Source organism: Chenopodium album, chromosome 11 (genome assembly GCF_948465745.1).
Source record: "Chenopodium album chromosome 11, dcCheAlbu1.1, whole genome shotgun sequence".
NCBI classification, from domain to species: domain Eukaryota; kingdom Viridiplantae; phylum Streptophyta; class Magnoliopsida; order Caryophyllales; family Amaranthaceae; genus Chenopodium; species Chenopodium album.
This window is the reverse complement of record NC_137844.1, coordinates 2,445,055-2,470,068: the sequence shown is the minus strand read 5'-3', so window position 1 is coordinate 2,470,068 and position 25,014 is coordinate 2,445,055. Positions and strand designations below refer to the sequence as shown.

At 35.5% G+C, this 25,014-nt stretch overlaps 4 protein-coding genes across 5 annotated transcripts; 3 read left to right on the top strand and 1 right to left on the bottom strand.

Moving 5' to 3' along the window:
- Window positions 1-316: 316 nt before the first annotated feature.
- LOC145568206 (tryptophan synthase alpha chain-like) lies at window positions 317-5,348 on the bottom strand. Its single transcript, XM_081627643.1, has 9 exons — window positions 4,984-5,348; window positions 3,649-3,795; window positions 3,509-3,574; window positions 3,293-3,401; window positions 2,099-2,175; window positions 1,310-1,387; window positions 1,098-1,175; window positions 807-866; window positions 317-722 (listed from the first exon to the last, which is right to left on the bottom strand). Exons 1-9 carry the CDS (start codon window positions 5,182-5,184, stop codon window positions 588-590), a joined length of 951 nt encoding a protein of 316 aa, XP_081483769.1. The 5' UTR covers window positions 5,185-5,348; the 3' UTR covers window positions 317-587.
- A 939-nt stretch (window positions 5,349-6,287) lies between these two features.
- Window positions 6,288-10,907, top strand: LOC145568204 (uncharacterized). 2 transcript variants are annotated; one of them, XM_081627642.1, is made up of 7 exons: window positions 6,288-6,499; window positions 6,592-6,713; window positions 7,476-7,611; window positions 7,697-7,824; window positions 7,902-8,100; window positions 8,198-8,311; window positions 10,417-10,907. In XM_081627642.1, exons 1-6 carry the CDS (start codon window positions 6,439-6,441, stop codon window positions 8,305-8,307), a joined length of 756 nt encoding a protein of 251 aa, XP_081483768.1. In that variant the 5' UTR covers window positions 6,288-6,438; the 3' UTR covers window positions 8,308-8,311; window positions 10,417-10,907. The 2 variants fall into 2 exon arrangements, with proteins under 2 accessions (XP_081483768.1, XP_081483767.1); XM_081627641.1 differs by having other exon boundaries at window positions 10,313-10,907.
- Window positions 10,908-13,013: 2,106 nt separating this feature from the next.
- On the top strand, window positions 13,014-16,770 carry LOC145567147 (transcription factor UNE12-like). The gene is made up of 6 exons (XM_081626382.1): window positions 13,014-13,476; window positions 13,893-14,012; window positions 14,386-14,451; window positions 15,085-15,150; window positions 15,720-15,797; window positions 15,957-16,770. The coding sequence occupies exons 1-6, from the start codon at window positions 13,141-13,143 to the stop codon at window positions 16,185-16,187; spliced, it is 897 nt and encodes a 298-aa protein (XP_081482508.1). The 5' UTR covers window positions 13,014-13,140; the 3' UTR covers window positions 16,188-16,770.
- A 2,963-nt stretch (window positions 16,771-19,733) lies between these two features.
- On the top strand, window positions 19,734-21,624 carry LOC145568059 (uncharacterized). The gene is made up of 2 exons (XM_081627498.1): window positions 19,734-19,950; window positions 21,095-21,624. The coding sequence occupies exons 1-2, from the start codon at window positions 19,734-19,736 to the stop codon at window positions 21,622-21,624; spliced, it is 747 nt and encodes a 248-aa protein (XP_081483624.1).
- Window positions 21,625-25,014: the final 3,390 nt, after the last annotated feature.

Below are 25,014 nucleotides of genomic sequence, written 5' to 3'. Positions count from 1 at the left end.
TGGAATTCTTGGCTAAGAGTAGAGTAATACTACGTATAAAGGTTCCAACTTTTTTTTTTTTTTTTTTTTTTTTTAATACTGTAGATCAAAGTGTTTAAGATTACATATTGAAAAATCTTTGTACAGCAATAATTCTCACAGCACAGTTCAGTACCAAAAGGTTTAACTTGATAAACTTTAGAAAGTAGCTTGACTTTTTGCGACAATCTAAATTACAGAAATAAAAACAGTAGGAAGTTCAACAATGTAGTTAATTGGTAGTCATTTTAGCATTAAGTGATTTCAGATAATAGCCCTGATTCTTCACCAAAAAGAGTATTCGTAATAAATTGAGTTATCATTTTCACTGAAGCTCAAAATGTAGGATTCTCCTCCTAAAACGGAACAGTATGGCTCACGAATACTTACTAGTTATTACAGGAGCCTTATTGTATGATTGATCTATCATCATTGTAATTGCTAGACATTCTCAAACAAACGGCCAGACTAAACTACATACATGATCACTCTATTTGAAAGGGCAGCGCTACATGTACTAGAATGCAGGTAACAATAATGATGTTTCATGCGGTTTTTTCAAACCACTCTCAAATAAGGGCAGACTTTAAAGTCTTAGTAAACTTCTCGAGTTCTTTCAACCCTTCTTCGGGTGAACTGGCTTCGCCCAACAGCCTCACGATGGCACTTCCAACAATCACACCATCAGCCCCCCATCCAGCCACCTACGCTCCCCCAAAAACATAGCAATCAGACCATCATAAACAAGCAGTCCAAGATCATATCAAGCCATTTATTAGAAAATTCACCTGTTTTACGTGCTCAGGTTTCGAGATACCAAAGCCGACAGCCACAGGCTTACTAGTAGCCTAAGTACAAAGAGGGAAAGGGTCAGATAAACAAATATTTTGCAAAATTTATTACAAGGAGGTAGTGATTTTGTCATATTTGATTTAAAATATGTACTCCGTAGTAGATAATCAGATACAATAATATTCAGAAATGGACCTAAAGTGGTGCCAGATTAAAAATATCAAATAAAAACAAATTACGATGCAGTTGCATGAGCAACAAATTGCGTATTTCACAAATGAACACACCTCTTTTATTTCACCAAGTAGCTCTTCAACTCGTGTGCCAACATCTGCTCGAGCTCCAGTAACTCCAACTTGGCTCACCTGCTCATGAAGAGCTTATTCAGCACAAAACAGCAAGATTTGTCTAGAAGACATAAGCAAGCACCACGTCCCAAATCAACAGTTAAATTCTAATTACAAACGATGTATTACATATAATCAAGAAGAGATCTTACAAGATAGACAAAGCCTTCTGAAGCATCAACAATTGCCTTCATTCTATCTTTAGGGGTGGTTGGTGTAGTCAACAAGACCTTAACCACGAATACAAGAAGTCAGAATAGGTCAGAAGGTAAACATTGTTGATGAATACTTCAATCATATATCTCCTTACCCATCAAACAAGGAGAAGGAAAAAAAACAGACAAACCAAAAAGAAAAAAGAAAAAAGAAAAAAAAAAAAAAAGAATTTATTGTAACTTACCTCTTATCATTAACATGATTGTCCCATCGAATGTATAGCAATATTCAGCTACAAATATCACAATACTCTTAACTATTTTTGTTTAATTTTCTTTAACTATAATTACTACACATATCAATAATTCTTGACCTGATTTTCTTCCTAACAATCTTATTCATTTAAAAGCACAGCAAAAAGTTAATGGCTTTCCTTAGTTTGCTTAAACAAGGTAATTATCTGTCTACTGGCTCGCTACCAATAGCCTTTTCAAGCTCAGTATCAAAAACAATTTTATGTATATACATAATCTATTGAGTTCTCTAGATTACACCTGGCCATCTGGGTTATAATGAATCATGTTTTAATTATCATGTAGTTCTCCTGTAGAGTTATAAGAAGCTTTCTTCATTATATTATGAGGAAGTATACTTTTTTGGTTTTGGCCAGCTTTCTAGATACAGCATAAGCTCACAATTTTGTTCTTGCTAATACTTACGTTACTAGGAACTGTATAAAAAAAAACAATTTCCAAAATATGGAGTGGTCATATGAAGAAGCCTACCAATTCAATTCCATGCTTCAGAGCTTCCCTTCTTAGGATTTCTGTCTCCTCCAAGGGAACATCTGGTACCACCAACCCTATAAGGATAGATATTGGACATGAACAGAATGTTATCATACACATACACACGAGTGAAAAAATGGTCCAACTATAACAGTATGATTTGATGAGACATCTGTAGCCACATAACCCAACACCGCCACCCTTTCCCCATCAAGATTTATTAAAAAAAAAAAAAAATAAAAAAAATAAAAAAAAAAAAAATCCCTTCCATTTCAACTAGGGTAAGAGAGTCAAAGAACCTGCACAAGTTAGGGGAAGAGAGTACTTGCATAGGATAGGAAATTATGTGTATCTATGAAGCAAGCAGCCGCATAGGTAAACAAATTGCGTCAAATGGCAACTGTATCAAAGGAAGCTCCACATGCTTAAACTCGCCTAAATGCTTTTAGTTAGCTTACAGAAAATAAAGCCACAGTTTTCTCCTATCCCAACCAATCAATGAAAGAGGTGCAATTACTCATGCAATCGCTCTACTTAAGTATTTGCTACTTATTCAAATTGTGCAGCTCAGCTTGCAAGAATGTAATTATTGATAATTTCTCTTCTCAAAGAAGGAAACCAGTCCTACAACACTCCTTGATACTAATAACAGCAAAGAACAGCTGCAAACTTGCTTCATCCTTTTAAAAAACCTGTTAATTTAAAGACCTAACAGCTTCTGGACGAGAAAAGAAATAGGAGGGTAATATCAGAGAGAAAAGCATCATAATTTTTGAAGGAAACAAAAAGCATCATGATTGAGAGATGGAACACACTAAGAAAACAAGCTCAGTGGCTCAAATTTTTATTAACAAGATGGATGAATATCACATGAGATTGGCAGAAACAAATTAACCTAAAAGAATAAATTTACACTTATTTCCTGTGCAGCTAACAATCAGCATCTAATGTATTTTCTCCTCTACTGTTAATAGTTTGTTGATTCTATTTATGGAGTACAACCTTTCCTCTTAAGTAATTTTCCTCTAAACAAAAGTAAGTCTATCTGTGGCCATCATCTGTAAAAAAATAGAATTTGGCAACACTGATTGTGGTTGAAATTGTCAACACGCTTCAGTAGTTCAGTATGCTTTAAAGAAATGACAGTAGTTCTAAAACATGGAAGTTATGACATCAAAATTAAAACCATACCATGGACACCAACATCTTTAATGGTAGACATAAACTTCTCAACACCACGTTTGAGTATGGGATTGTAATATGTAAATAATGCAATTGGACAAGAAAGTTGTGGTATGACCTGGTTAGGGAGAGCAGAAGATTAGAAATAATAGAATTACCAATGTGAAACACTGTTCAGATTAAAAAAAAAAGAGAGAGAGAGAGAGAGAGACAACGGGAACTTACATTCCTCAGCATGGAGAGAATGTTATCATAATTGGTTCCCTTTAACAAGGCACGCGTAGCAGCAGCCTACAAAGACATACCTACATTCAAATTCTGAAATGATTGGCAACAGAATTCACAATAGCAAAATTCTAAAGTACCTGAATAACAGGACCATCTGCCAAAGGATCAGAGTATGGTACACCCAGTTCTATAATATCTGAACCACAAGAGTCGAGCACTTTCAGAGCTTCTGCTGTGGTTGACAAATCAGGATCACCAGCTGTGATGTAAGGGATTAATGCCACCTATGTAATACATACATATTTAACAAGAGTTAGGACTTCACAGAATTAGAAAGGGAAAAAAACCTTAGTACTCTTAATCATATGATTCATATCCCCTCCATCTCCGTCAACATACAACAAGATTGCAATCAGAGAAGCTAATCCTCAAGAAAGATGCTTCAAGCAAACAGTATGCAACAAAGATCAGCATAACAGCAATATATCATCCAAAAGCACAAAAGATGAAATCCTAATGTTTAATGCAGCAGAGGACAACACAAAGAAACATACCACAAAACTTACTAGGAAGCCACAATAACTGGACAAGATAGTACTGAACATAAATGTAAATAAATGGCATGATTTTCAAATATTACACGTTGCCCATCAGAGTTGTGAATTGTGATGAACACAAAAGATGTAATTCATCATTTCCAACAACCTTTTCTACTCAAAAAATTAATAAATCACACCCCAATAAAAGAGGTAAGTATGACACATAGAGCAATCGCATTGAAAACTCATCTATTAATTCATTTCACCAGGAAAATTATGCAGACATGAACACAAACCTTTGACACACATGTTTGCAAATAAACATTCAGCATTGACAAAACGCAAACACACTACACAACTATCCAAGCAAAACATACAAGTATTCAATTACACAGACACTAACAAGCATATACGACATGGGTAGCTAATCAACAAGAATTTTAATAGTTTCCTCCAATTTGACAACATAAGACCATATGAATAACAGCAAACATAATGACATCAAAGGAAAAGTATGTTTAATAACCCCATCAAAATCCCTTTAAAACTAAGACATTTGGAAGAAGAGGGCCATATATGTCATCCAATTTCTCCTCTTCCATGCCTCCCTGAATATTACTCACATGCATTGTAAATCACATAAATTTAATAAATTCATATAATCACCCAAAGCAATCGAATAATTAATAATTAACATGAAACAAAAACCTTTCCGATTCATAAAGATAAAAAATAGAAAAAAAAAAAAAAAAAAGGTTAAAACTTTTTTCAAAAATCTAGTTGAAATTTGTAGCAAATTTCTTGAATTAAAAATACCCAAATGCAGAATTAGTCAAATAACAACAACCCCAATTGTTGAAACCATTCATTCAACGAGATTAATACCCAGATTCATCAAACGATGATAAAATCGAAGGAGAGAAAGAAGATTACTTTGTTTTGCTGCTTCAATCGATTGAAAGTCTCAGAAAGTCCGACAATTGGTTGAGCGGAGGTAGCAAGGGAAGCCATTGTTACGAAAGTTTTCTTTGGCGACACGTTTCGGAATCTGAGTGAGGATGAAGGAGAAGGAAAGGGTTGCGTTTCGAAACGTTTGTGTTGCAGAAAACAAGTAGCTTTGAAAGCTATAGCCATTTGAATGAGTTCTTATCTAAGGGAAACGCTCACTCTCTCACTTCTGGTTTGCTGCTTCGAACAAGTTTTATTGTTATGGAACAAAATATAATTACTCCAATTAATTAAGGGAGCGTTTGGTTGAATTTTCCATGGTTTTATTTGTTTGGTTGGGCTATTTAAGTATGGAGTATCTTAGTTGGAGGATTTTATATCCATCCCAAGTATGAGAAATTGAGAATCCATTCCAACTTAGTGAACCAAACGACCCTTTAGTAGTTTCTTCGTTTCAAATAATGTGTAACAAGGTGTGCTTTTTCTGTTTCAACTTTAAAATTATGTTGTTACACGTTTCCTAATACGAGTACAAAAATTATTTTTTAATTAATTAAAATTATTTTTAGTGAACTAAAATGAAAAATGATAAATATAGCCCTAAAGAAAAATATTAAAGATAAATTAACATTCATTATACTGATCTGCGCGTGATTTTGTCATAAATTTCCAACTTAATTCCATTTTAAAAAGTATATTTAATGCTTATATATTTCCCAACCATTAAAAATTTTTTATACTGGGAAACGTGCAATAATTTTTGTATAGGGAAACGTGCACACAACCACTTCCATGACCCTTGATTAATTAATTATCCTCTCTTTCTCTCTCGTACCCTGTATCAGTTATCACACACCCTTTACTTTGTTAATCAACCATTAACAATCTTTGTATTGAGGAAATAATTTAAATTCAGTAAAAATAATTTAACTTCAACAATTTCAGTAAATTAATTCCAATCCTTAAAAATAAAGGTGAATTGAACGGAGCCCGTTAAAGATCAAGCCAGAAAAAATAAGTTTAACTTAGATAAGATAAATAAAAATAAGGTGAAAGCTACTCGTAAAAATTAAGAGCTGGAATTTCCAGGTTTTCCATCGGGCCCGAGTAGCAAGCAAGAGAGCCAACACATGACTATCCAAACACCCATACTAATGGCCTCTTCTCTTTAGCTTAATTTTATTTCATTTCAGTTCAATTCCTAATTTAAACAATTCATTTCAGTTCAGTTAGCTCAATTTAGTAAATAAGAACGCGCTAAGGGGAGCGTTTAATTGGGCGAGCCTCTCGTCCTTTCTCTTCTTCTGTTTAGAAAATCCTGAGCACCACCGTGCAGCCTCTGAACCCACCATTGTGCAGCCTCAAATATGCTAGATTAGTCTATTCTCTCTCGGCTCCTCATATCAACAACTCTGCTGCGTGTAACGCCAGTAATCAATCATGCTGGGATTATCATATGGTGAAATTTTCGTTATTCTTGGAGCAACTGCTGCTCTTATAGGTTTGTATCCCCTGATTTTTATGCAATTTTATGAGATTATCAACCAATTTTATTGTGAAAGTTTTGATTTTATTCGATTTTACAATCAATAGGGCCTAAGGATCTTCCGCTCATTGCAAGAACTGCCGGTCGATTAGCTGGCCGAGCTATTGGTTATGTTCAATTAGCTCGTGGTCAATTCGAAAATGTCATGCAACAAACTCAATTTCGTCAGGTCTCTTTCAATTTTATACATTGTATTATTATTAATATGATTCATGGATTGAGTTGATTTTATCTGTATTGGGGAATTCTTGTTGTAATTTGGGTACATATAGATGTTTTCTGTATCGGGTGATCTTTTCTAGGTCAATTTAAATCCGAAGTGAGATTTTCTGGTATTTTAGGGTCTTGAACATGGGTTTTCGATTTTTGGCCCCAAAACTTGAACCAACATTCTAAAATCAACCCAAAAAAGAATTGTCATCTAGAAATTGACCCACAATCTACCAAATCTATATTTGATATTACCTGACTGGATATGCTTAAACTGGTTTATCCTGTATCGAGGGTTTGAATTGATTTTTCTAGTAATTTGATGATCTACCTATAATGAGTTAACTTATTAATTTGCTTATATTTTAGTGTGTGATGTAAAAAGCGTTGATTGAATGGAAGCTTGCTTATTCTGAGCTTTATATGCTTGATGTTTGTGTTTGAGTTAGTTAAGGTTGCATTTTTCTAATAATATGCTTGATATGTGTGTTTGAGTTAGTTAAGGTTGCATTTTGCTAATAATATGCTTGATATGTGTGTTTGAGTTAATTAAGGTTGCATTTTGCTAATAATGCTGGTCTTTTGTAGTTTGGTCTATTAATGCTCCTATGTTTGTATAAATAGTTGTTGTTCAGATGTTCTCTTTGGGAGTCAATGATATTATGGCTGACACCTACTAACTTCAAGTGCTCAAATCTGTTTTGCTCAACTTGTTTTCAAGGTAAATAAAGAATTGCAAGATACAATGGCACAGCTAGAAGCTATTCGCTATGAAATTCGCAGCATTTCTGTCATGAACCCTGGTCCATTGACACGAAGACTGATGGATAATCCTGACCAAGATAATACGAACACAGGTATTAATTGATATTGTGGTTATTATGAATGATGTCCCATTATTTGTACCATGAATACAATGTAATTTGCTGTATTGTTTTCTAGGGGCTACTGCCAATACTGGGCCTTTAAAGATCAGTGAAGAGAGCACTGCTCCTGGGGAACATTTGGTCCAACCTCAACAAATCCAACAACAGCTGCACAGCTTTAAGACAGAGACTAGAGTGTTTAAGGTTTCATAGCTGAACAAATTACTATTTACAATGTTATACATGTAGGATGGAAAACTCATTGAGATTTTGTTCTCCAGGAACATGGCTCAGTGGCTTCTGGAACATCCAGTTTGTATAGTCAAGCAACAGCTTATGCTAAGTTGGCAGAAACCCCTGCAGTAAAATCTGGGACAATAGAAGGTAGTGTCAGTATGGACACAGTGGATGACAGACCTGGCCTTCTGTCAGTCCTTCCTGTATCTGCTGAGAGTGCAGGTTTACTGCCAAATCGTCAAGGTATGGTTTGATGTCATCATACTTTTGTAGATGTTTGCTTAAACTGCTGAGAGATTTACTGGAATCAAAGGAGACTGACTTTTGTGTCATGAATTAGGTGAAGTAACAGGTTCTGATATTGTTCTAGAAGCAGTATTAGAGGCAGAAGTTGCTCGCAATGCCAAAGAATTTTTCTCCCAGCCACAGAATGAGATCAAATTTGAATAAATTAGTAAGTTCCCTTACACCTTTGTCTATACGTTGAGTCTAGTTATGTTAGATTTCTGGCAAACATGTTGTCATGCCCCACTAACAATATTCAGCTCCGAAAATCTGAACAAAAGTTTCCAATACTACATATTCTGTTGACTGTTTTCTGCAACTGTGGCTGTAGGATTGTCTTTGAATTTGTTGCTTGTAGGAGTCTACATGGATCTTTGGAGATCAAACGTTAGTAAATAGTTTAAAACTTTTAAATGACTACTATTGTGATGTTTGCCTAGTACCTCTAGGAAAGAGGTCATTTCTGAACAAATTCAGCTTCTCAGATAGTTGCCATTCACTGGTGTATACTTGTTTCAGAGCCCATTCAAAGTTCATTCAATTGACTTGACTATCATCACCAATTTTTCTTCAGACTTGTGCTAATTCTCTTTGAATCTTATAGTTGCTGAAAGAGTTTTGAGGATGACATAGCTTGTAATATTGAGGGGCGAGTTGAATTGGTGCAGAAATGAGGCTTATGTTGGATAGCTTGGATTAAATGTGTTGAAATTCTGGAGGTTTTCATTCCTGGATAAGTTCCCTCTTTCCTTGATTAATTTATGTGGGTTGTATATACTTTCATTGATTCATAATATTTCATTCATCTTAAAAGAAAAGGGGGGTAAAGATGGGGAAGACATGGGTGCTTTGTGTTGTTCTATGCAATGTAGCTGACATAGAAGCAGCTATGAATTGATATTTGCCTATTTGGAGGGGTGGGGGAGGGGCAATGTAGGTAGTTGTATGTGGCTTAAATAATAAGCTCAGTCACAGGAAATTTCTGTTAATAGAGCTAATTAGAGATAGGAGGGGTTATGTTAATATTGATGGGTGCTTTGTTTAGCATTCAGGTTGTTGATTGGAAGAGAATTAAACCTATTAAAAGCTTGAATATCCTTCATTTTGCTGCAATTCAAGTTTAATTATCGAAATTCCTTCTTCTCTCCTTACATTTTTCCATTAATTTCATAGCAGAAGCTTAGTGGTGCTTAGCTGGAGAAAGGATCATTTCTCTTTTCTAGGTGTTAGGCACTAGACAAGAATTGTTTTTAATACTATATCCAGATTATATGGGCCAATCACTCTTATAATGTGTGTTAGAAGTGATGGTGGGAAAGGGAAGGTTCAGAAAATGTGGAAAAGGCAAGTGACGGAGAATAAAGGTGAAGGAAGGGAAGGAGTGAGTTTTTGACTTTTTTCCTTCGAATTTTCTCAACAGTGGACGGATTTGGTTTATTGAAAGGGAAAGGAAATTTGTTTCCTTCAATTCTTTTCCCGTCTCTCTCTCCAATCTCCAGTTCTTATCCAAATAAGTGAAATTAGATCCCTCGCTCTGGCTCTCACTCCCCTTCCCTTCCCTCCAATTCCCTATATCCAAATACACTATTAATCTAGTTTTCTTGCCCTTTTATCATTTTTGCTTTAATTGGTTATTCTGCTCTTTCAAACTTCAGAGAGGCAAAATGTGACTCCTTGCGTTGCTTATCCTTATATTTATCGTCTTTCTCCTAACTCTCAGGCTCCCAGCTCCATTTATTCACCAATTCTTGCCCCTGCAGCTGTTCAATTTAAACAAAACTTATATTTTTCCATTTTTGAGGGTGTCATATCATTGTATGTGTATCGTATATGTGATGAACAGTATGAACAAATTTCTTTTATCCTTTTTGAGGTAGGGGTGGCGTGAATGAGAGAAATTCATGAAGGAAAGTTTAAAGAATGAATGGGAGAACCTGTGACTCCTTAAACTCTTTTTGTAACTAAATTGTGTCTAGTCTAGGTATAAGTAGAGACTCGCACTCTTGCTGAAGTTTTGAGAAAGAAAACTCTAATGCATAAAATCATTGGCATATTTATTTACCCTCATTATATTGACTTGAGAGCTGATAGGTCATACTTTGAACTATAAACATTTAATGTACTAACAAGGTCGCCGGATGATTTCTTACATATGTAAGTTCTTTTTCAGCTCTTTGGTTTACTGCAGTTATGCCTCCAAATCTTGGTCAAGAGAGCCATTAGTTGCCAGAGTTGATCCAGAAGTATATTAATTTTGGGGTTTATTTATGGCAGCAATTACCTGTGATTCCTGTATGTGCATGCAATTTTTGCTGTGGGAATTTCATCTTACTATATACCCAAGAATTTTTCAAGATTGGCTAGAGCCGGAGTTTAAAAGTCTGATTCATGCAACGCAACCTTGATTGACGATCCTTGCAGGACTTCCCACGATCTGTTGAAATCTTCAGTATATTTTGGCGAGGGAGAATGACTCAAGTCTTGACTTAGGTGAGAACTGCATATGGTGCTGGCATTTATTTATTACAATGTATGCTATCAGTTATGCTACATAATACGAAGTGTATCAAAAGAAAGCAGCAAATCTTGTATGAAACGTCTCACAATAACTTGCAGCGAAGTCAAGGTAACATATTACTCCAATACTACATTAACAATGGGATTGAGCAATAACTTTAATTGCGATAAACTGTATATTCTCAAATCATTATGTAACGGATTCTATTGAGCTAAAGAAATTTTAGAGTTTATGCATGGAGGTCAATTGTTGCAAAAACATCTTGTTTTACGACATCTAACATCAACTTATATATACGAATACTCGTATATACAAGCACTTGGTATATACTACGTCTATATTTGCCATTTTAGATTGAAAAACACATGGAATGAATCTATGTCCAAAAAAAAAAAAAGAGATGGAGCGGTAGAATATATGAATATAGCGAAATGATGACACTTTTGACAATCATCTGATAGATACTTACCCCGTGACACATTTTTGTCAACTTCTTTTTTACCCATTTGCCGCACGCGTAATTGCCTTTTTATATACAAGTATTTTATTTTATTACACATTATTATTAGAAATATTATATTTTTTTTAAAATAAAAAAAAGTGAACTTTCTTTAAATAAAACGGCTTGCTCCACTAATACTAGTTGGTAATATTGTACTTATTCTAATAATTATATTAAATTATTAAGGTGATCAACTCCCACAGGAGATGACTTCTTTGAAAGTTAGGATTATGTTTATTTTAGGATTTGAAACCTAACTCCCATTTGACAAGTGATTGACATTATGTATTTATTTTTTAAAGTTGGGGAAGTCATAACTCATAAAGGCAACGAGCTTGAGTTTACTTTGATTATGACATTGGATCTATGGTTCTAATTGAGTTGAGAAAAAGGAGAGTAATCTTCCTCAATCGTTTGATCGAAATCGTGTCTAAATATGGTGCTAGAGTATGGTTGATTGCCTTCTATTATTATTGAAAGTTACTTTACATGTTTGCGGGAAGTAAAAGCATGAAATGAATTAATTGTACCCTAAATTCTTTGTGATGTCTTAAATTTGGTAAAGTTGATTGGCATTTTTGTTCTCCTCATAACTACTATACTTTTAATTCAAATTAAAGGTTAAGTTATTGGTCAATCTCTCGTATAGTGACAAGTATTCAACAAGTATTTTGATCATTCACAAGATAGTGCGTTGCACTAGAATTTCTTACTCAAACTTACATGAGCTATCTCACAATCCTTATTATGCCATCTATATCTATAGCATCCAGTAAACTTATATCTATAACATCTTCAAACACTCCTTAATGAATAATATCAATTATCAAGCACCCACTCATGTCAATATCTGCGTCTCCTTGGTGAATGACGATTATACTCGTGTTGTAGAATTGTGGCATCTTCAAACTCAACTTGATGGTAACAAACACTTTTTGACTATGGTATTTTGCAACATGTGTTGTTTACTTTAATTATTTCAAAATCAAATTCAAGTTAAATGGTTTGACTCGACCATTTTGCTAATCGTTTAATCCTAAGGTTGCTATTTTCTTATCATTTCTTTAATGACAAATGATGAATATTAATAAATAAATAAATAAAATAAGTGAATAGAATTCTAGACAACCCTATAATATAACAAAACTTTGCAAAATGCCTAAAATCTCACATTCTAAATTTCAAACAACCACTCATATGTTGTTTGGATATGTTTGTCTCACACCTACAGTTACAATTCTCTTAGAATTTGATTCATTGAACCAAGTACAAGAATTAAAACTCTCTAACATCAGCTTATCCTTTTCACAAAAATAATTCCATAAATACTCTATAAAAAAAGTTCAGCTTCATATTTGAAAAATTATGAATTATTAGGTAATACATAAAATACTCTCCATATGATCCGTCTCTACAAATTTATCATGTTTTGACATATTTTGTTAGACAATCACCGTCCAAATAAGAATAACTTTTAGAGACAAATAGAGTACAATATTTTTTAGCTTTTATCAAACAACTAGATTCATCCTCAAATGTTTAATTAGTTCATACAACCCTACAAAATATGACATGGCATAATTCAATTAGTGCTCCTAAACTCTATCATCCATCCCATGATTAAGACCTAAACAAAGTTAGATAATCCTAAACAACTCCAAAACAACACGTTATTATATATTTATACAATTATCATAATTATTTCTCCCCCCATTTTTATTTCTTTACAGCTGCCCAATAATTAAAAAAAAAAAAAAAAAAAACCCCACTTTTTATTTTAATAACCATATTATTTTTACTTTTTTTTTTTAAAAAAAAAAAAAAAGTCTACCAAACACCCAAAAATTCATCATTTCTTTTCTTTTTTTTCTTCTCTCTTCTTTCTCTCTCTTACTACTACTTAACAAAAAGAACCCAAACACTCTTTCCCTTCATTCTTTCTTCTTCAAAATTCTTGCTTTCTTCTTCTTCTTCTTCAATGGCGAACAACCCAGATACTCCTAACCAAGATTTCCTCGAACAGCTTCTTGAGATGCAGACTTACGCCGCCGCAGCTGCCGCCGGTGACCCTAATTTGGCGGGAACTGATGTGAATTTGGGCCCCGGAGCTCCGATGATGCTCCAATTAAGCTCCGGCCCAGGTGGGTTTCATGGGCCGCCCGTTTTTCCGTTGGGCTTGAGCTTGGACCAGGCTGGTAAGCCCAATTCTGGGTTTATGAAACATGACGAGGGTTCTAGTAGTGCTAATAAGCGTTTTCGTGATGACCCTCAACATCATCTTGTTGATGCTTCTGCTAATTCTGCTCATAAGAATGTAAGTTTTTAATTTTATTTTTAAGAAATATAATTTGTTTGGCAATTTTCTTTTTTCTTTTATATTCATTTTTTTTTTACTGAATTTTGGAATAGTATATGTTTGAAAGTGTATAATTGTGTAACAATTTTGATATATTAGAAATTTAGCATATGGTATGTATGTATGTCTTAAATTTTGGATTAGGGAGTTTGGAGTTTGAATTTTGGGGAAGAAGGGTGTTAATTAAATGGGTTTGTGGAAAATAATGGATAAGAATTATTAATGAATATGATATTGGGTAAAGTTGCAACATATGATTGTTGCTGAGTTAAATGAAGGGTGTGAGAAAAAGCTGAAGCTTTACATTGTTTAATTAAAGTTGCTATCTTTATGTTGAGTTGTTGAGGATGTGTTTGGTGTGGAACTTTTTTTAGGTATACCATGGCCAGCCAATGTCGAATCCTGTTCCCGTGGCGCCGCATCAACCTGCTGTTCGTCCGAGAGTACGAGCTAGGCGAGGACAGGCTACTGATCCACACAGTATTGCTGAGAGGGTAAGATTTCAGTTAAGTTGGTGTTAGAAAAGAAGTATTGGTTATGAGCATGACTATCTGTCAAATTTATCTCATTGGTACAGTTTTTGATGTACTTGAGAGTCTAAATGCAACTCTTCCTTCCATCATCAATAGGAGAGAAGAGGTTGCGTCTTTGAATTTTATGTGGATCTGCTTAGACTTCCATATGTCGGTTTATGTTTCTAGCGAATTGGTTATATATAGGCTTTGTGAATATAATGCTCATCTTGCTTCTGGCTCAAATTATGTCTTGGATAAGAGAAATCATCCAGGGATGTTATCAAGTGTTGTATGTTTGAACCACTTTAGATGAAAATTATGCCTGACATACTCTCAATTTCTCTCTGAACAGTTGCGTAGAGAGCGAATTGCTGAAAGAATCAGGGCATTGCAAGAGCTTGTTCCAAGTGTCAACAAGGTCAGTTTGCTTTTTTTTTTTTTTTTTTTTCCCTCAGAATAACATGGATTGTTTGGTGCTAAGATGTCTCTTCCTTGTCATATGCAGATAAAGTATGCCTTAGCTTTTATTTTAGACATGGCAGATAGTTTGGTTGATTTGATTAAACCTGTAACATAATCTTGGGATTACAAATCTTTGATACAATACACTCCTCGTGTGATAAGCATCTTGTGTTGTTATATATTGGAATCGAGTTCTGTTACTATGACACCACTTTTGAGGCCTAAAGGTTATTTTATGTGGCTTCATGGACATTATCACAATACAGAAGGGTTTAGGTGCAATTGTGCCCTTTACAAATGGTTACACCCTCATCTTCTCAAGATCTCCATATTTCCAGTCTAGTTTCATCCTTCATCATGTTCATAGGTCTCACATTGGTTCAAATTAAGGGTTTAATCTTATGTGGTTCCATCAAACAGAGTTTCCACCACACTTCATTTTGAATGGCAGCATATTACACTATATTGCATTTCATTGCAACAAGCATTACTAATTCAATGTCCTACCTATATAGTTGCATTTTTACTGTTGAAAAGAGTTCATTTATGTCAGGTTGTAATCCTTGCATCATTACATTTGATTTTGCAGACAGACAGAGCTGCTATGCTTGATGAAATCGTGGATTATGTGAAATTCTTGAGGTTGCAAGTCAAGGTAACCTTATGTTTGAGTTGGGATTTGTTTTGCTCATTCTTTGTCTCATGATGGAAGCAGCTGCTTCCTGGTGGAAGATTTATTCAGCTGCTTAGCATAATGCTAGCATCATAATTTTAATCCAAAAATAATGTATTGGTCTCTTTTCCCCAGTAGTTAGCATCCAGTGAGTTGCTCCATTCATTATGCTTATTCGATTGACACATGGACCCATACTAATAGCCCGAATTATTAAGCAAATAATGCCCTATGATCCTAGTACGGTCTTTCATCATTTTATATCATGACTTCATGATACAGTTATCTATAATTCTTACATTAGACCCTCAATCATGACTCCCTATATTTAGGCTCTCAATTTAATATAAGTATCTATAACCCAGAGTCCCAGACACTATAATTAAATGATTATAATTAGATTGTTGTTATTATATTGTAACCTGTCCTGCTATTTTTAAATTGATTGTTTCCCTCTTTACTTCAAGGAGACACTTGCCCTCAATTATATTAGTGTAGTTGTTTTAAATTAAAGTTAGTATGAATGCTGATAATTAACCATTGATTGTCAGGTTTTGAGCATGAGTAGATTGGGTGGAGCTGGTGCAGTGGTGCCACTCGTTACAGACATGCCAATATCATCTGTTGAGGTATTATTAAAAAAACCCTAAAAGAACAGTCATATTATATCGTTTCTGGTACGAGAAAACGAAAAGGCAATAGTTTGACATATCTCATCTCATGTCACATGATATAGTTTCAGACATTCCATTAACGTCGTTTTCTTGTACGCTTTATTTTCCCAACAGGAAGAAGGTGGGGAAGGTGGGCGAGGTCAACCCGTGTGGGAAAAATGGTCGAATGACGGAACTGAAAGACAAGTTGCAAAGCTCATGGAAGAGAATGTTGGGGCCGCAATGCAATTCCTTCAATCCAAGGCACTTTGCATCATGCCTATCTCACTTGCATCCGCAATCTACCACACTCAGCCGCCAGATGCAGGGTCACTTGTGAAGCCCGAGTCAAACCCACCTTCATAAATCTCCATATCAGAAGGTGATTTTCCTCAGTTTCCTTCATCTTAACTCGCTAATCTGATCTTGGGTCCCACTCTATATAGCTGTCAAAATCCAACCTCTCCACAGAAATCAGTTCAATCATCTCATCTTTGAATTTGATATCAAAGTCAGATGCCGTAGTGCCCGACCTTTTCTTTATTAGTTTTGTCAACAAATAGGGACTAATATCATGGCTAAAAAATTGGAAGCACACCTCTAACATTAGTCTTTGTTGAGTTCAAGTAAAGGCAAGAAATTGGGGAAAATTGTCAAAGCTTAACTTGATTTTCTGAATTTTGAATTCTAATATGGTGGGGATGAAGAGTTAGTGGTGGATGACAAAAGCACTTTATGTAATATTATGTTAGTGGAGGGTTGTCAATTTCTTTTCCTCTTTCTTAGTGGATGGTGGGACCTTGATAAAGGAATGGATGAGTACATATATCTTTTGTAAGATGTTATGTATTTTTCTTATCAGGAAAGAATGCAGATTTTAGAAAGGATAATGTTTGGTTGTCCAGAATAGCTTCTTTTATTGTATAGTTCAATTCATATCATTTAATTATATTATATGTTTTGATCTTTATTTAGGAGGGTGGTTGGCCTTATGTTTTTTAAAGTCAGCTGACAAATTTGATCTCTTTTTAGCCCCATCCCCTGAATAACTATATGCCTGTAGAATCAGTTTTTTTTTTTTCCTTTCTTTTTTTGTTTGGGGGGATCCCATTTGCTTACTTTGCAGCTTAGGTGGGTATTTCACTTGTCATCATAGTTTGCTGCCAAAGTAGCTGTTGATTTATCTTACCAACCTCTCTTGAAAGGAGTCTAGGTAGGTGTACATACTAGGGGATACCCCCGAGTCGCTTTCTTAAGCACTATGAGCTTACTTTTTTGTTTTATTGTGTGAAGTGGGGTGGTTGGGTTTTGGGTTTTATCTCCAGCCACTCTAGTAGTTAGAGAGCCTAGGCACTTGGAGGGAGGAAGGGAGCGAGCGAGGGTAAAAAGCTATTTGGAGGGATTGGAGAAAAAGGAACATCCACTAAAAGCGTCCTACTCAGAGCTAAATTAGATACGAGACAGTTTCACATTAGTATTCTGAAATCAAGGAGACCTGTAAATTTTTCCGAGTATATGTTTTAGTGTTTTACTATAAATCAGTGTGAATTGGTTTTGTTTCAAGTCTAGCTAGTCACAAACCCAATACTTGAAGTGGTATAATATAGAGGGGTGCTGTGATCACTTTGCTTACCACAATCGAGTTAGCTAAGACACACTATGAGTTTAATCATTTGGCTACCTATGTAAGGTGAAGTGGTTGCTTGGCTATTGTCTTTGTATCAAGCCAGTCTAGTATTGTTTTTGAGGGAGGCTGAGTGGCTGCTAAAGGTCTTTGAGTGATCTCAATTTTTATGTAGCCTTTTTTTTTTGGGGTGAGGGAAAGAGATCAAGGGTGAGTGTGTGTGCACTCGCGCGTGCTGTGTGCATGTGCATATGATGAGGGTACTTTTGGGAGAATAGGTTCCCTACTTCCCTCCCAACCTAAAATTGAAATTGGGAACCAGTGACTCGGGGAGAGGGGGTTCAGTCTAAGGCCTGGGGGGTGCTTTGTGAAGCAGTTTACTAACCTTCACAGCCCAAGAATTTGCCTTGATAAGTAATAACACAGGGTATTATCTCTACAATATACTTGTATATTTGAAAGTGTAAATGTTAACCATATATAAACATTGTATATTCTGCATCTATTCGAGTGAAGGCACATGAATAAATACTCCACAACCATGTTAAAAACCAGGGCTAAGACTGATGTACGGAGCAGGGCTGTCTCGCATAAAAAGCTGGGATAACTGAGTTAACCTTGTTGATCTGTGTTTGATCAATTGTTGGAGACTTGGATGATGTTCCAGTCTTTGATGTGGTCCATTAGCCACCTCAAGTATACTTCTCTTTGATCCTCTCAGGTTGAAGCACATGCTTTCTTTACAACTTCCATAAAATCGCCTGGCAATGTGCCTTCTAATTGTAGTTGAAGAATGCGCCAATAATCGTATGATAGTGATAATGTTGGGAAACCCTTAGAAGATGAATGAAATACAAAGTATGAACTTTTTCAAACACAGTACGTTACAATTACTTCGAACAATGGGCATAGTTAAACTATCAACTCGGCACCAAGTGGACACAACCCCTGCTAGAGGATGATGAGAATGAAAACACAAACAACTACGAACTGTGAAGATCAACTTCATAGTCGATCAAGATTACAAAAAAAAACCAACATTTTATAATAGCATGCTTATAGAATTTGACAACCATAACATGAAAGCTCAAATTATTATGTGCATATTATGCGCCAATTATAAGAGAAAATACAAGTTGATATGATTAATGGATAAAGTTATTGATTTATTTATCAAAATTTTATAAAATAAACGATTTTTGTTTATCTTGGAGATCAACCTGGACTTCCTTCAATTATAACTGTATGATATAATGTAATTGTTTGATTACATTAGTTGGTATAGTGGATAATAAAACATGATACTAATTCTTATTGTACACTAAGGATGTTGAGTTTCCGGGATCATTGTAGTCAAACTTAAGGGTTCCAAGAATGTAACTTATATACGTGACACTACACCCAACTATGACTGCACTTTGTTCGATCTCTGCTGATATACATTTAATTTAATGATCTGTGATAACTTTGGTCTGTGTGATATTATCTGATTCTGAAGACGAAGGTTTTGACAAAGGAAGAAATATGCAATCATGGCTGTAAACAAAGTTTGAGCTTGTGGAGACTGGCCCCCTAGCAGGCGGATACATGTATTTTCCATTTTAACTGCAAGGCTAAGGAGAAAGATAATCCTGATGCTCCAGTGCGCACTTTTTTCTCTGAAATCACCAAAGATAACAGCTAGAAGTGTTGTTACTTTGTCACAGATTCATTGACATGGGTCCAACCAGGTTACATATTCATAATTATACTGCCGTTAGTTTCTACTGTATTGTTGTTGTCATTACTATTATATGTGATATTACTCACATTATAGTCGTCTTGTTGGATGTCTCTACTGTTACTCTCACAATATTCATCTACCGGTTTTCACTTCCTGCCCTTGCAGTTCGGCAGACCCTCATACCTGAGGGGGTTAGAAATTTAATTTGTCACTATTCGAAAAGATATGGTTCAGTACTAAGATGTACTTGGAGCGGTGCAGTCCCCCCGTCTGTCTGCCCTCCAACCTCTCAACAAAAACTAAGATATAAAAAATGGTACCATTACAGTAAGTTAAGCAATTTTCATTGTCAAGTTGTTTTTTACATTTATTTTTCTCTCTCTATTTTCCCCTATCTCTCTTTCTCTTCAACCTACTGCACATTTATTTTTCCTCCATTTTCAACCTACTAGCCTCCTTTATACAACGCCTATATTTCACAATTTCAGCTCTAACGTACTGGCCTCCCTTATTGAACGCCTATATTTCACAACTAGAGCTTCCACATTTCGACCAAACCCTTAAAATGGCCGGGTTAGTAGTGCAATCGAACGCGATACCTACTTTACAATCTAGTTTGCTGTCGGAGCTGATCGAGGAGTGTGCAGAACAGGTTTTAAAGGGTGATGAATTAGCAAATTTACTACCTAATTTCAATTGGGTTCAACCCCATGTATTCGGGTTCGGGTTAAGAAGACTAGAGAGGATGGCAATACCAAGGGTTTTAAATCAAAATAACTCAGGTATTGTTTTACAATTTTGAGTCGTGGGAAAAGACCCGAAGCGTTGGCTGAACTAGTACATTTAAAAAGGGAAAATTTGTCAAGAATAAGCCAACCTTTGTCCGGTTCGCTTAAAATAAGCCAACCTTTCGATTAACTCAGAATAATCCAACCTTAATAACCGGTTACAACAGGTTTTGACTCATTTAAAGTGAATACCCTATAAAGGTTGGATTATTCTGAGTTAATCGAAAGGTTGACTTATTTTAAGCGAACCGGACAAAGGTTGGCTTATTTTTGACAAATTTTCCTTTAAAAAGCTAGCATAAGCCAGTCGTAATCTTTGTCTTGGAAACTATGACAAATTTTGTTAATAGTAGGAGAATACTAAAATCTCTAAATTTTGATCGCACACTTATTATCAAACCAAATGGTCACTCTGGTGACATTTGGGTTTGCTGGAATGATGATAAAATCAGTATCAATCAATCTACTTTAACAAAAAGGTGTGCCCATCTAACTATTATTTTTAAACCTCTAAATTGTGAATTGTTAATAAGTGGCATTTACGGTCCAGCCTAAGAGTCTAATAAAAATGAATTTTGGGATTACATTGATTCATTTAGCTCAAATATTACTATGCCTTGGATTATTCTAGGAGACTTTAATGAAATGATGTGTGTAAATAACAAAATTGGAGGGAGACCGTTTCTTCCTCATCAATTACAACGCCTACCTAATTTTATAGCAAATACTCATGCAATAGACATCCCTAGTACCCAAAATTCATTTTCATGGAAGCAATGTGTCAATAACAAAGTTATTTATGAAAAAATAGATAGTGCGATCGGTAGTAATGACTTCCTTTGAATTTTCCCGAAAATTCAAATAAAATTTGACGTCTTTACAATATTAGACCATGCTCCTCTAATTTATGATTCTCATTACAATGATCAAATTATGCCCCATCGACCCTTTCGATTCCAAAACCATTGGACACTCGAGGTCGGTGCTCTTGCAATCGTGAAAAAAACGTGGCCATCACCAATTCGAGGTTCAAGATTCTACATAATTCAACAAAAATTGTCCTGTACAAAAATCGAATTAAAACATTGGGCACAAAAAAGATATGGGAATAATAATAATAAGCTCATACTTAATGCAGAAAAAATAAAGGATCTCGAGGAAACATTACGAATACAACCCTTTAACCCGATTTTGGTAAGTCATATGAATAGAATGTTACGCCAACGAGAAAAACTTCTACTCTTTGGCCAACGACATTGGGGTGCCCTTTCTAGGAAAAATTGGCTTACCCAAGGTGATAGAAACACAAGATTTTTTCACAATAAAATGCATAAAAGGATAGCTCTTAATACAATTTACAGATCAAAAGATACTGATGATATTTGGGTAGAATCTAAAGAGGAAATCCACAAACTTCTCCTTGACACCTTCAAATATAGATTCAGTTCTAATTCGCTTACTAGTCGACAACTTGATCTCTCGATTATCGAACCGATTGTCTCACCAGATGATTGCAACACCCTCCTCAGTCCAATCTCTAAAGAAGAAATAAAAAGGGTCTTTTTTGATATGAATCCAAATAAATCCCCCGGCTCCAATGGCTTTGGGGCTAAATTTTTTCAAGCTTACTGGCCAATAGTTGAGAACGACATCAATATAGCAATTTAGAGTTTTTTTTCGCATGGGCATCTCCCCCCCTTTGTGAACCATACTATTATTACCTTAATACCGAAGATAGATATCCCAGAAACCCTAAATCATTTTTGACCAATTAGCCTGGTAAACACAATCTACAAAGCCATATCAAAATCCTGGTTAATCGTCTATGTCCAATCCTAAAGAAATCGGTTAGCCCCTTACAAAATGCTTTTACCCCCGATCGCTAATACATGATAACATTCTTGTAGTGCAAGAAATACTTAACACCTTCCATAAATCAAAAAATAAAACGGGTTGGTGTGCACTAAAGTTGGACATGGAAAAAGCATATGACAGAATTGAATGAGATTTTTTGTGGGATACCTTAAAAGGTTTTGGATTTCCCCACGATGGATTCATTGGATTCAAGAATATGTCACAAAAGTGTCATATTCTCTCAAAATCAATGGAGAAACTACAGAATGGTTCAAGCCTTCAAGGGGGCTAAGACAAAGGGATCCCCTCTTTCCATATCTTTTCATCTTATGCATGGAAGTTCTAATTAGGAAATTATCCCTAGAAAGTCAAAAACATAAATCAGGGATCGGGTTCAAAATTGCCCCTCGCTCATTTAATATTCCGTGTCTCCTTTTTGCAGATGACAGCTTAGTTTTATGTAAAGCTACAACGTCGGCTTGTAATAATTTAAAAAGAATACTAAACGAGTTCTGCTCCTCCTCTGGTCAACTAATTAATTTCTACAAGTCATCAATCATTTTTTCACGCCAAATTACAAATAGTCGTCGCACTGCCCTTGCAGCACATTTCAACATGACTCCCAAGTCATCTCTCGGAAGATATTTAAGGGTCTTTTTTAGCTCCTATTACCCTATGAAAAAAGATTTTAAAAGAGTACTTGATAGCACCCAACAACGAATAAGCTTTTAAGAAGCAAATTACCTCTCTAAAGCGGGTCGTCATACGTTAATCCAAAGTAATTTAGAAGCTTTTCTGTCCTACATTTGTTCTTTGTCTCTCCTTCCCACTGATATTGCGAAAAATCTAGACTCCCTCCATAGAAGTTTCTTTTGGAGGCAACAAAAAGAAAAAAACGGTACCCCTCTAATAGCATGGAATAAAGTCTGTAAACCTAAGAACTACGGCGGCCTAGGTTTAAGGCGAACCCTTCCCTTAAACAAAGCATTCCTAGCCAAGTTAGGATGGAAGATCCTATCAGGCCCTACTAATGTTTGGGTTAAACTCATAAAAGAGAAATATCTCCATAACTCCTCATTTTTTGAATATCAACTTCAACCTAAAGACTCACATATATGGAAAACCATTCTTGCGCAAAGGGAAATTCTGCGCAAAGGCATTCACTGGAAAATCGATAATGGCAATGACATTTACTTTTGGCTAGACAACTGGGTCACAAATAAAAATCTCCTAGAAACCTTGGAGTTACAAGGCCACCAAGTCAACATTAACTTAAGGATTGCAGACTTTATTCTCCCAAATCGACATTGGAATAAACATAAGCTTTGTTCTTTATTACCACACTATATTGTACAACTAATCATAGGCATCCCTTTACCTAGAACTCAAATGATTGACACACCAGTATGGCGCCCTACGCCTTCGGGGAATTTTTCGGTAAAGTCGGCTACATGGATAGCACATGATTTAGAGCCAAATGCTGTAAAACGGCCACATCGTTGGATATGGAAACTGGATATCCCTCCTAAACTTCAAATCTTCTTATGGCAAATAATGCATAATAGTCTGGAGTTAGAGACACCCTTTATAAAAGAAAGATTATTCCTTTTAATCTTTGCACCTTTTGTTCCGCTTATTCGGAATCTCACAATCACTTATTTCTTACTTGTGATAGGGCCAAAGAAATTTAGAACCACACTTTAACCCAAAGCTGGTTGCCTGGTGAACTTCCACCTACAGACTTAATAACGACACTATCTACGCTTTGGAAAAACAACTCCTCCCTCCGAAAGGTTATCTTCCTCTTATGGAGTATTTGGAAAGAACGGAACTCTATTATTTTAAGAATGAGACTCTTGACATCCCTAGAACCTTCCACCGAGCGCAATTTGCGTTGAAAGAGTGGAATTATCGCATGCTCATAGATACCTTTTTAAGCTCGGGGTCTCTAATGCAAAGATCCCAAACCCATCATCTTCCTCAACCAAACCACTCTAACCCACAATTAGTTGCATGGGAAGCTCCTCCTCTCAACTCCTTCAAACTCAACTTCGATGGTTCGGTAAAAATCAATTCAGCAGCAGCAGGAGTCATCATCAGAGACAGTGACGGTAAACCCATTGCAGCTTAAGCTTTCAACCTTGGAACCACCAACGTCTTTGTAGCTGAAGCTTTTGGTCTTCACAAGGTGTAGGGAATATTTCAAGCATTACCCCAAACTTGAACCCCACTGTGATCATACATTTAAGCATGGTGGCGTCCAAATGGAAGGAAGCTAGAGCAAAAGAGTCGCCAACAAGTTTTAGGAACTTGTAAACCGTTCACGAGGTGAAGGTTACACCCCTTAACGATCTAGGAGATCGTCAACTCCAATAGGTCTGGAACCATGACTGGTGTTCGGGGATGAAGGTACAAATCCAACCTAAAAGAGATTGAACCTGCCCTAAATAGGCCTCTACTTTATTCTACTCGTATTCATGTGCGCTTTCTGACTAACATGCAATCAATAGGATTAACCCTAAACCTGTTTATCTATGTTGGTTGAATTTAATGCACAAGCAAACTATTATTGGCGATCACTTGAATTATAATCATATTAGCCCTAAACAAGATTATTAATTATCTTATTAAGCGTGATTACAAGTGCAAATTCCCTTTAAACATGCATAAAAGGCGTGATCAAGCAATAACAATAATAATCATCAAGCAACATAATAACAATCATAATTATAATCATGTTAATAATAAAGCTTAAATATAATAGCAAGATCCTAGGCATGATACTAACAAGATTAATAACAAACCCTAGCATGTCACTAAACAATAAAAATCAAAGCTTTAGTCCTAGCATGATACTAACATGATATTGATATGATATTAGAAAGCATAGGAAGCACCCTAAACATGATACTAGAAAGCAATAATAACATCCTAACATGATGCTAGGAATTAATAAATAATAAACATGCTTTCTACAAGAATAGAGCAATAAGACTACATACTTTGATGCCTCGTACCTCTTTCTAATAACAAAATACACGCGTTAGTAACTTCAAGGAAAATATAAAATCAAACAATCAAATTAAATAATTGAAATAGAGATTAGGGACCAAACCCTTAAAAATTATAACCTATCACGTCTAGGGCGAAGACAACTTCAAACTTGGCTGGGTGTGTCTAGATCTCGTGAATGCGGAATTTTGT

Excerpts from the sequence above, each read along its gene's own strand:
- LOC145568206 (XM_081627643.1), bottom strand. The coding sequence starts at position 5,184 with ATGGCTATAGCTTTCAAAGCTACTTGTTTTCTGCAACACAAACGTTTC. Across the intron at positions 2,176-3,292 it reads TAAAGATGTTGGTGTCCATG|GGTTGGTGGTACCAGATGTT; the intron begins GTATGGTTTTAA and ends CTATCCTTATAG. Across the intron at positions 723-806 it reads AACCTGAGCACGTAAAACAG|GTGGCTGGATGGGGGGCTGA; the intron begins GTGAATTTTCTA and ends GGGGGAGCGTAG.
- LOC145568204 (XM_081627642.1), top strand. The coding sequence starts at position 6,439 with ATGCTGGGATTATCATATGGTGAAATTTTCGTTATTCTTGGAGCAACT. Across the intron at positions 6,500-6,591 it reads AGCAACTGCTGCTCTTATAG|GGCCTAAGGATCTTCCGCTC; the intron begins GTTTGTATCCCC and ends TACAATCAATAG. Across the intron at positions 7,612-7,696 it reads CCAAGATAATACGAACACAG|GGGCTACTGCCAATACTGGG; the intron begins GTATTAATTGAT and ends ATTGTTTTCTAG.
- LOC145567147 (XM_081626382.1), top strand. The coding sequence starts at position 13,141 with ATGGCGAACAACCCAGATACTCCTAACCAAGATTTCCTCGAACAGCTT. Across the intron at positions 13,477-13,892 it reads CTAATTCTGCTCATAAGAAT|GTATACCATGGCCAGCCAAT; the intron begins GTAAGTTTTTAA and ends AACTTTTTTTAG. Across the intron at positions 14,013-14,385 it reads CACACAGTATTGCTGAGAGG|TTGCGTAGAGAGCGAATTGC; the intron begins GTAAGATTTCAG and ends CTCTCTGAACAG.
- LOC145568059 (XM_081627498.1), top strand. The coding sequence starts at position 19,734 with ATGGCCGGGTTAGTAGTGCAATCGAACGCGATACCTACTTTACAATCT. Across the intron at positions 19,951-21,094 it reads TTTAAATCAAAATAACTCAG|AAAAAATAAAGGATCTCGAG; the intron begins GTATTGTTTTAC and ends TACTTAATGCAG.